The 12,146-nt window shown below is 34.2% G+C and overlaps 1 protein-coding gene across 4 annotated transcripts in view; it reads left to right on the forward strand.

The window, feature by feature from the left end:
- Window positions 1-12,146, forward strand: part of LOC124369772 (glutamyl aminopeptidase-like) — a 106,197-nt gene that overhangs the window by 58,086 nt on the left and 35,965 nt on the right. For all 4 annotated transcript variants that reach the window (XM_046827857.1, XM_046827856.1, XM_046827854.1 and 1 more), the window contains exons 8-10: window positions 2,429-2,588; window positions 2,946-3,027; window positions 9,404-9,578. In XM_046827857.1, coding sequence (XP_046683813.1) covers window positions 2,429-2,588; window positions 2,946-3,027; window positions 9,404-9,578 — 417 coding nt within the window. The remainder of the gene's footprint in view (window positions 1-2,428; window positions 2,589-2,945; window positions 3,028-9,403; window positions 9,579-12,146) is intronic.

A 12,146-nucleotide genomic window follows, 5' to 3' on the forward strand; every position in this document is an offset into this window, starting at 1 on the left:
TAATTTATTTTCATGGGTATTTAGTGTTTGCTACCAAAAATATGCCCACCAAATAAACATGCCTTCAAATATTATTCTATGTTATTAAATAGGTGTTCAATTGAATACCAAATCATTTCTCCTTTCAGCCAAGTACATTAATATAAAATAAAAAATAGTACCTTTCTTTATAACTAAACCTTCTTGGAATTCATAAATTATACTAATTGCACATTTTAGCATTGTAAGTTAGTTGTAAAGAGTACTGTTCAATGTAATGTAATTGCTCTAATATTAAGTTTTGGCGCTAAAATGCTTAGGGTACATATACCTTTAAAATGACCTATGGTCCCATTTGAAAATTTTCCAGAAATTACCTCTACCCCTAAAAAATTTCCTATTGTACAATTTTTCCAGGTTATAAAGAGTGTTAACGAATTCTTTGAGGTCAAAAATGTTGGTATCTGTTGAAATGAACTATGCAGCTTGGTATGTTTGGCTACTAAAATACTGCACGGGTGGTCTAAAGCACCCTGTATATGCCATATACCATTCATTCACTCACTTAATGATTACTATTTTCCATGAATGAGAAAACAAATTTGAAACCTTGCATGGATTTTGTTTTAAACAAAAGCCGAAATTACATTTTTCACTAAATCTAAAAATTACAAAAAGAGCCTACAATATTGAATTTCACAATGACTACAAGATACAAGATGGTGGACAGTAATGCTCCTCCCTTTGATCAAACTCTTGTTTCTGATTGGTTTCAAAATTCCCTGAACAATCACAAAGTAATTTTTTTTTAATTTTCTGATGACACTAGAAGTTTTAATTTTTATATCTAAATAACACAAAACTATTATCTAAGTAATTATTGCATTCCCTCTTTTATTTCATTATACTACATTGAATTTAAAGAGGCTGTATTGCTTAAGTTTTATCAGTTCAAATGTTACTTCAAAGTGTAAATTTGTTATTCTCTATAAACTACTTTAAGTCACCTATTTCTGGCCTAAAGTCTAGTCGTATCCTTGCATGTCAATGTGAGAAAATTTGGGACAGACGGGTTTTTTCAACGTAATTCTTAAAATAGGTGAAGGGAGCGTATGGTAAGAAAATGGTAAAGTAAACATCCCAGACAATCTATGTACAGTCCTCAAAGATCTAGATAGTTTAAAGGAAAAACAATTATCCCAATTCAAGCACAATACACACAGATAATCATGAATGGCTAAATAAAAGATCCATCTAGTACAACAAAAAAGACGTGGTGACAAGCATTAATGATTCTTTATTAGACCAATTCCTACTGAGATAGTGAAATATCAATCTGTGGATTCTGTTGTGGAGCTTGAGGGTACAGTTCACTAACCTAAGAGTTTCGCTACACTTTAAATCCACATAGGAATCCACGTCACAATCTTCAGTTGTAAGTTGGTGCTCCAATAATACATCTCCATGATCTGGTTCCTCCTGTATGTTAAAGCTTTAATCAGAAATTGTTAATGAAGCAATCACCTTCACAGGCTGTGGTGCAGGACAAATAGTTTTTCTATCTAGAATCTCCTTTATTCCATCCCTCTACCACTTTCAGACTAAACGGATGCAGTGTCCTATTAATGTATAATTCGTCATGATAATAGACCAAGCGCAAGGTCAGTCTTTGAAAGTGACAGGGAGGATTTTGGGAATGCTGTTTCTCCCAAGGCCAATTGTTTATTATCTGTTTATGTGTAAGCTCCTCTGACAGTCTGGTAATATTGCAACATTGTCTATTAGAAGATTTTGTAGAGGTCTGTGTTTGTGTCCAGCAGTTCACTATCGGAAGTCTCAAGTTCCTGCTGGCAAATCTAAAAGTATTATTTTATTTCCTCAAACCCAAAAGTTATAACACACATAGATTGTGTATTATTTTACTGTAGCTAAGTGCAGGTAATGTCAATTAGTCAACTTATACAAATACGAAGCAATATTATTTTAATCGATTACCTATTTCCATGGTTTGTATCCTGAACAGTTAAACACCGGTAAGAATTCTTTGAATTTCAATGATGGACAGTTTCTTCCATAAAATATTAGTTGACTTGAAATGTCCTCACTAAATATAGTAACTGTATACGTACTATCTGAGTTTTATGTATATATACTTCTAGGCCTCTAGGTATGCTTTCAGTGTTAACAGTGTTCCAAATGTGTTATGACTTTGTACAGTAAGAGGTTTTAAAAAAACTTAATTTCATTGTTTTGATAGTTTACATGACACTAGAATAGGAAAGTTGTTTCTGAGGCCCTTTGTTGGTATGCAGTTTAATTTCTATGAGTTGAATGGTTATCAGGCTCTTTCCATATGTTTTGTACACGCTGTATTTTATAAGATACAAATTATGTATTACATTTTAGCATGAATTTCAAAATATTCATTAATGGATTATTTCAATCACAGTACTCAGATTCAAAGTACTTACCATGGATCAAAGTAGAAATGCGGAGAAATGCATTCGGTCCAGACTTCAGTGATTCCACCCGTCCAGTGGTAGATGACCAGCTGCTCTCGAGATGGGACATTGAGAGTGCAATAGCCAGTGAATCCATCAAGTACAAAGGTAAACATTTTCTCTTTGTTTCTGCTAGTATTCTAGTAGAATGGTTGACACTACAATAGTAGAAATTTATTTTTATTTGTAATTTAGTCTCAAAACACTTCTGAGCTGCCTGCGTATTTAGGTGTTTTGCTAGAATTGACCTCTTGTTCAGACTGATTTTTTGTGCAAGCATGTTTAAAGATAGACGAATCTCTACTAAATATGACATTAGGGCATAAAAATTGAGTATTATTGAATGGTTAATAAAGTTTAAAGAGAATGAGTAATAGAGAATTCAAAATATTTTAAATGCTCTTTCGTTGTTCTCATCTTTGAAAACCAATCAAAATAGATCATATTGTTGTTTTTCTGTTTCAGGACTTAATGTTCTAACCATGTGGAATGATGTCATGCCTGAAGGATTGGTCATGAAAACCATCCAGAATTATATTCAACTGAAGTAAGTTTACTGTATGCTTTAGTAAATGCATACAAAATCAAATAAAAAAAAAAATACTATTTTGTAATATTCACAACCAGGTTAGTGTAAATTCATAATCAGCGTTCTTGATAAGAAAAGATGGTTTTATTCAATCAGACGAAATTTATATGTTAACAGCTGCATATGTTGGTAATGTATGGCAGAATTATGCTAAAAATTAAATTAAAAAAACAAATTTCTCCTTAAACTGACCTGGTGCTAAATAAATATTTATAAAGCTTACAAGATTGAAGCAATAAATTCAACTGAGAGCTCATTCATTGTGAACTTATTACTGTGATTTGTGTAAAACTTATTGTGGATTATTGACATATATGATAAGTTGCCTAAATAATCTGTACAAACAATCTAATAGGTATGTGTTATATATGAATATTCTTTGTGTCTTTATCTAGTAAGTTTAAATATATTTGCAACAGGTGCACATCACCCCATATGACGTAATGTGTCGGATGTTTTAATCGTATGATTTTGAATAAACGGCATTGGCTACTCGAGATCACCTGATCCCCCTCTCCTTTGGTCACTGCCTTGTCCGAGCATTCCTTGAGCCGCAGTAGGCAGTCAACTCCCAGTCTCGCTTGCCACACCACCCCTCGTGTGGCCGTGTCTTAAGAAATGTAAAAGTGTTCTTTATTTCGAATCACCCGCCCCCGGCATAAGTACTGTTATTTAGATACAAACATAACAAATGGCGACGAGGTCGGTTAAATTTACATACCGGGCAATGCAACTGTTCGATTGTGCCGCATAGTGTAAATTTGGGACAACACGTGTAAATGTCGGATGACGAAGTGGATTTAGTGCCGTTACTACACAATATCGAACTGCCGGGCAACACAAAAATGTCGGGAATAATCGGCGGAATCGGTGAATACGATCAAAATAGTGAGACGTGGTCGTCTTATATCGAGCGCTTCGAACTATTCATCGAGTGCAACAATATTAAGGAGGAGAAAAAGGTTAGCACGTTATTAACTGTTGCCGGTGTAAAAACGTACAGTCTGTTACGGGATTTATGCACGCCCAATAAGCCGTCTACAAAAAGTTTTGACGCATTAGTATCTTTGATTCAAGATCACTTGTATCCAAAACCATCGTTCATAGCCGAGAGGTACAAGTTCAGCAAGAGGATTCAGTACGAAGGCGAATCAGCAGCAGACTACATCGCCCAGTTAAGAAAGATGTCCACCCATTGTGAATTTGGGGCAGTTTTAAACGATTACCTGCGAGATCGTTTAGTCTCCGGAATTAGAAATGAAGCAACAAAACAAAAACTGTTAGGAGAATCCAGCTTGACATTTGACCAAGCAGTTAAAATCATCACGTCAGCAGAAGCCGCTGAGAAGAATGCAGCAGCCTTGGCGATCAACGGAAGCCGCAACGCCGAGCGACTACAAAAGATGACAGCTCATCACCGCAGTGTAACAGCTGGGAGCAGAGCATCGGCGGGTGCCGGCGGCGCTACCACACCTGGAAGTCACCACCACAACCCCAAAAGCAGCGCTTCGCACGACTACAAAGTGCAGTGTTCGTGTTGTGGTAATGTGGGCCATTTGCGCCATCAGTGTCGATTGTTTGGTGTTACGTGTAACGCGTGTGGAAAAAAGAATCACATTGCTAAGGTTTGTCGATCAAAGGGTAAGCCCCAAAACCAACAATCTAAGTTTAAACACTTTAAAAATAAAAATGATAGTAGACATAATTATGTAGAAGAAGTATGTAGTCAAAACACTGATAGTAATGTTGAACCTGAAAGCTATGAGGAAGATATTTCAAATTTATTTAAAATGAATGAAAGGGAAGTTGAGCACATTAAAGTTAGTCCGGTTAAATTAGAATTAATAGTTAAGGGTAAGCCAATCTATTTTGAGGCTGATACAGGCGCGTCAGTAAGCGTATGCAGCGAGAAATTTTACAAAGAAAACCTTAATAGTTGTAAATTATTGCCCACTGACTTATCTCTAAGTTCGTATACGAATGAACCTATAGTTCCGTTAGGGAAAATTGAAGTGGATGTTCAATATCAAGGAGTTAGCAAATTTCTTGAATTGTTTGTAATCAAGAAAGGAGCTCACCCTCTCATAGGACGAAATTGGCTTCAAAGTCTCGGTGTGGAAATATCTTTCAAAAATAAAATATTTGACATAAGCAATAAAGACAGTAATCCGGATGTTACGAGTAAACATTGCATTGAATTAACTAAAGATTTGATCAAAGAATTTCCGGAAGTTTTCAGTGACAAATTAGGTCAATACAAAGGTGAACCAGTTAAATTAAAGTTAAAACCTGACGCCACACCAAGGTATTTTAAGCCACGGTCCATTCCCTTTTCACTTAAAACTAAAGTCGAAAAAGAACTAGAAAGGTTAACTGAGGAAAAAGTACTTGTTCCAGTTAAAAGTAGTGACTGGGGCACTCCCATTGTTCCAGTAATAAAACCAGACGGAGGAATACGCATTTGCGGAGATTTTAAAGTTACCTTAAATCCATGTTTAGAAGTTGAAAAGTACCCTATCCCCAGAATAGATGAATTGTTTACTTGTTTACAGAAAGGCGAGAAATTCAGTAAAATAGATTTATGCCAAGCTTATATGCAGCTAGAGTTAGATGAAGAATCTAAGAAATTATGCACTATCAGTACCCATAAAGGGTTATTCAGTTATGAAAGAATGCCGTTCGGAATTTCTTCCGCAACGAGTATATTTCAGTACAGAATCGAACAGTGTTTACAAGACTTGTCCAATGTTGTTGTATTTTTAGACGATATATTGATTACAGATGTAAATGATGATCTACACTATCAAAAACTTAGGGAAGTTTGCAAACGCCTAAGCGAAAATGGTCTCACAGTAAAAAAGAATAAATGCACATTTTTTGCACCTAAAGTGGAGTATTTAGGTTTCTGTATTGACAAAGAAGGGTTGCACACTTCCGAATCTAAGGTAGAAGCAATTAGGAATGCTCCCATACCTAAAACAGTGACAGAGGTCAAAGCTTTAGTAGGTCTAATTAATTACTACTCAAAGTTCATACCAAATTGTTCCACTATACTAAGTCCCATGTACAGTCTTCTTAAGAAGGACACACCTTTTAATTTTGATAAGAATTGTATCGCAGCTTTTGACAAAGTAAAAGAGTTACTTTCAAACGCACCAATTTTGGCGCATTATGACACTAATTGCCTTTGAAGTTAGCCGTAGATGCTAGTTCAGTTGGCTTGGGAGCCGTCCTAAGTGTTATCTCACCAGGTGGTATAGAGAAACCAATAGCCTATCAGTCACGCACACTCTCACAAGCTGAGCGGAACTATTCACAGATAGAAAAAGAAGCTCTGGCTATCGTGTTTGCAGTCAAAAAGTTTAATCAATACTTGTACGGTCGGAAATTTATTTTGTACACTGATCATAAACCTCTTTTAAGTATCTTTGGAAATAAAAAAGGGTTACCTATCTTTGCTGCCGGTCGTATGCAAAGATATGCTTTGTTCCTGTCCGGTTACGAATTTGACATTCAATACGTAAAGACGGAACTAAATAATGCAGATATGTTATCTAGATTGCCTTTAAGTGTCAATCACAACAATGCTACTGATGAGTTTGCGTGGCAAGGTACATATTTACATTGTATTCAAGAAAGCTCATTACCTTTGACTTTTGAACATGTAAAATCAGATACACAGAAAGATCCAGTTTTAAGTAAAGTGTATGGCTACATTATGCACGGTTGGCCTAATGTCATTCCTGAGGGAAGCGAAGAGCTTACTCCGTATTTCCAGAGACAGAACGAACTGATAGTTGAATTTGGAGTAATTATGTGGGGTTATAAAGTAGTCGTACCAGTAACTTTAAGGGATTATGTACTTAAAGAGCTTCATTCTAGTCATTTAGGTATTGTGAAAATGAAATCGGTAGCACGCAGCTACGTCTGGTGGAACGGTATTGATGAACAGATCACAAATATGGCTAACAGTTGTTCTTCCTGTCTCCGGGAACGGAACAACCCGTCAAAGAGTCAATTACATGTTTGGCACTATCCTTCCGCTCCCTGGGAACGTATTCATGTGGACTACCTAGGACCTTTTAAAAATAAAATGTATTTAATCGTCATTGACGCTCACTCAAAATGGTTAGAAGTAGGCAAAGTTAGTTCAACTTCCGCTAAACTAGCTATAAGTTTTCTAAGAGAGCTATTTAGTCGCTTTGGTCTACCTGTTAATTTACATTCTGATAATGGACCACCCTTTACCTCATCGGAGTTTAAACAGTTCATGGAAATAAACGGTATAAAACATACTTTCAGTCCAGTGTATCATCCAAAAAGTAATGGCCAAGCAGAAAACAGCGTGAAATTTGCTAAAGACAAATTAAAGCGAGCATTTCATGACAATGCAGATGCTAGCGTAGCCTTAAGTAGGATATTGTTTGACTACCGTAACTCTGTACATAGTACTACCAATGAAACACCAAGCAAGTTAATGTTTGGCAGGAAACTGCGCACCCGGTTGGATCTATTGAGACCAAACATTACCCAGTTTGTAAATAAGAAACAAGAGGAGAGCAAAAATAGTTTTAATACAAATATTACTAGGGTAGTTTATCCAGGTCAAACTGTATTAATGCGAGATTACAGGTCAAACAACAAATGGTTGTAAGGTATTGTAAATAAACAAATCAGTCCTGTTATGTATGAAATAGAGTTAAGTTCTGGCATTGTAACGAAACGTCACATAGATCAATTGATCGGTCTGAGTGACAGTTCGCTAGACAGAGACTCGAGTGCAGTAGCAGAAACTGTACCGAGAAACGTGGCAACCCCTACTTCCGCATACGCAGACGTAGACTTGGCAGCGCCGCAATACCAATCGCAATGTAACTCTCCCCCTGCGCATGACGTAAATCGATCGCCAGTTGGCATGGCAACCACTACGGCGAGTGGTGGAAGGTCACTCTCTTCCCCCTCTACCCCGCACCGTACTACACCCATATCAGAGCGCGTAAAATCAGCTGTTCTTGACAGCACCTGTCAAAGTCGGACGCGACGCTATCCTGAGCGCACTAGAAAACCTGTAAATAAACTTGACTTATAATAAAGATGTACTTATTCAGTAATGGTTGTGTATTATGTTATATTATGTGTTTTTCTTTTTATTACATTGTGGTTTTATCAAGCGTTTATTTTAATTTAAACTTGTTTAGTGTTTACTTTTTGTCAACTTGTTGTTAATTATAGAATCATGTCATATCAGTACTTTATCAATTATTACTTTAAGTATCAAGAGGAAGCATTCAAACTATTGAAGGACAATTAATTTTTAAATTAGATTTGTTTGTAATTTCTGAATTTAATAGGGAGGAAATTGTTATATATGAATATTCTTTGTGTCTTTATCTAGTAAGTTTAAATATATTTGCAACAGGTGCACATCACCCCATATGACGTAATGTGTCGGATGTTTTAATCGTATGATTTTGAATAAACGGCATTGGCTACTCGAGATCACCTGATCCCCCTCTCCTTTGGTCACTGCCTTGTCCGAGCATTCCTTGAGCCGCAGTAGGCAGTCAACTCCCAGTCTCGCTTGCCACACCACCCCTCGTGTGGCCGTGTCTTAAGAAATGTAAAAGTGTTCTTTATTTCGACTCACCCGCCCCCGGCATAAGTACTGTTATTTAGATACAAACATAACAGTATTATTATAATTAAAATAATAAGAAAGCAGTATGGTATAATGATTTGACCTCAACATTATGACAATTCGAATCGTGTCAATGAAGTTCAATGGGGATTTTTGTTATATTTGGAATTAGTATGCCTTGTGAATGTATAGAACTGTAAAAGAGTTTAAAACTGAATTTATTCAAAATGTTTATGTTATCAGGTATTTTGTCATAGAATTAACAATGGACTACTTGCTCATAACCTTGACTGGTAGAAAATCTTCACATATTTCTATAATAAGATTGATATGAATGTGTTTTTGAGTTTTGTTCAATAGTATTTGTGTATTAAGTTCAACAATTTTATAAACATATAAGCAGGGTAAAGTTCATACATACAGTTTTTCAAACAAATGACAAAAATTTTCTGTATATTAATTATGAGATAAGTGTAATTAACTTTACTTTAGCAATCAACACTTTTAAAATAAAATTTCTTGCTTTTGCTTTGAACCAAGGTTGTTTATTTATTACTGTTATGTTCTCTTGTGACATTAACATAATATATTGAGAATTCTCTTTAATTGTAGATATGAACATTAGCATCTACAGTGATTCAGGTTACAGGAGAAGTGAGAACGTATCCATAGAACATTAATTTTGATGATTTCCAGGAAGTCCATGGTAACAACAGCTGATCTTTTTGAGTTGATGGTGGCTAACATTGAGGCAAATACTACTTATGATGTCACTCCTGCAATAAACCTGCTGCCTTACTGGCTGAATACTACAGGACACCCTGTACTGACCTATCAGCCTCTTAGTAACTCTATGTTCACCCTCACTCAGGTATAATATGATATAGTATAATCTGATTTCTTTACTAATATCAGTTAAAAGAAAATCTTGTCACTTATGGTACATTATAATGACTTGGATTGTAGATATTAATATTTAGACATCCAAGACCATGAAAATGTACGGAACATGAAAATGAAATATTTTTTTATTAGCAAGCTCTGAGTGAATATTCTGTAACATTTATTACTACATTTTTAAACTATTAAATACTATCCGGTTTGTCTTAAATAAAAATCAAAGTTCTAAATTAAAATAATGGGTTTATTAACTGGCAAATTAATAAGTTCAACGTTTCAGAATTTTCATCACTTTATTTTCCAAAAAGAATTGACAAAACTAAAAATCAAAGCTCTATTCTAAAATAAAATAAAAATCAAATACCACTTGGAAATAACTAAAATAAAAATGTTCACATCTAAGTTCACTCAAAATTCAAAAATAAAAATTTAAATGTCTCTTTCTACTAGTTGAACTTTATCTTTCAAGTCTCTGCAATTCAGATTACAACTCTCTCAAACAATTATTAAAGTTCAATTAATTACAAATGAACAATTCACAATAAAACAGTTCCAATTAAATTACTACATTTCCAAATTTCAATTAAAGTTATTGACAAAGTTCAATTTTAATTCACTTTTCTTGCAAGTTTGAACCAAATGTAACTTGTATCTATTGTGTTCTATTGTTCATCGAGAATCAGTTATTCATATTGCTCTTTAGTTTCTATGAATTTAATTTTTTCCTCAAAATCCCTCGCGGAAAAAAAATTTAGAAACACGGCGCACTGTAATCAACTTAATTCACGAAAATTACCCAAAGAAGGGCGAAAATTATGAGATGGCGCTTATATACTTCCCCTTCCAAGCAATTCTGATGGACATCCGCGGTGTTCTCTCATTGGTCCAGCTGTATCAAACAAGGAGAACAATAGCCGTAACAAGACAAGTTCTGATCAAATCTAGGCAGTGAACCGCCTTCCTAACAATTTAAAACTACCAGTAGTAAATTGCCAAAGGATTACATATTCGTTTTTACCCTAACTTCTCACAATCTAATTTAAAATTAAAACCTAATATTTCGTTCCCAAAATTTTCCTTTAATTTAAATTTTAATTAAAAAAAAAACCAATGTAGCTTTAAAAACGCTACATACATAAATACATTTTTCTGTCTTCTTATTGTAATGTCTTCAATGTATCGTAATGCAACTTTTTAAATTGCCACGAGACAGATTATTGTATAAGATATTATGCCTTTGTCTTTAAGCAAATATCTTAAGAATTTACTTCTGATTATATTAGCACTTGCATATCAATATAACGAGCAATGTTGAGTAGATGAATAGTCTTTCATAGTATTTTAGTACTGCTATACAGTTAATTTTGAGGCAGTGAAAATATTATGGAAATGAGACGGGTTATCTTTATAGTTACATTTTTTAAAAGATAGGATTGATTTTATTTATCTTCAAACATCTAATGAATACTTCCTTTAGTAAAACCATATTAATGGAGTTTTATTCAGTCAAAATTCTATTTATTATATATTTTACAAACACAGTAGAAATACAATATACGGTAATGTACAATAAATGAAATATTTTTTCTCTTAGTCACTTATGTTCTTAACAAAAAGTATGGTCTCTTTCCAATTTGTAACTGTCCATGCAAAACCATTGTTTGTTTGGGGTTTAGATTTTTAGATCTTAAAATTCTATAGCAACTCCTCAGATATGAAACAAAATTTGGACTTAAGGATGTATTATTTTGTGTGACTCTTGAAACTATATAAATGAAAAACTTGTCAAATTCATGTAGTGAAATTGTTGAGATGAATACTTCAAGTTTGCGTCTAATTGTTTTTCTATGTATTACACTCCATGTTGCTTTACATTTGGTTTATGGTGTAAAATAAAATAGTATTGTTTTAAACTTGCTGTAGTAATGGTTTTGTTGTGATATTCTTTTTACTGATATGCAATTATTTTTATTTGGTCATTATTAATTTAAACCTATCATAAACGTTAATATGTATGATCTTAGTGTTTTGAGTTGAATTTCAATCCTCTCTTCTATGCCTTTTGTGTTGATTACAGATAGGTTATCAATAATATGTTCCTCTCATATATCCCATTTTTTTTACTAATATTGTACATTTGTGTTCAGACCTTTTCTACTTATTACAAGTGTTATTTTATGATGATCCCTTAAGTTTATTACTTATGGTGAAATTTATTTTGTTTTATAAGTCATTTTAAAATTTGGATAGTAAGAAGATCATTTTCATTCATATAAAAATGTTTTCCACAGTTGTTTTCAGTCACAGGCTAATTTTGTCCTCAAAGGACACCAGTTTTAGCAGCTGTCACTATACTTGCTTGTACTGTTACCATCTGCCTCCGATTGCATATATAAATATTATTTCCTTACACTGATTACTGCTGATTTTGACTGAAGGCTTCCTAACACTCTCCAAAACAAAGTGCTCAAATAACATATACAAACAAAGCACAAGTATGTCTAGTCACCAAATACAGTTCGAGGACTTTAGCTGCACA

The sequence above is a fragment of the Homalodisca vitripennis genome, chromosome X (genome assembly GCF_021130785.1).
Source record: "Homalodisca vitripennis isolate AUS2020 chromosome X, UT_GWSS_2.1, whole genome shotgun sequence".
Taxonomy (NCBI): Eukaryota; Metazoa; Arthropoda; class Insecta; order Hemiptera; family Cicadellidae; genus Homalodisca; species Homalodisca vitripennis.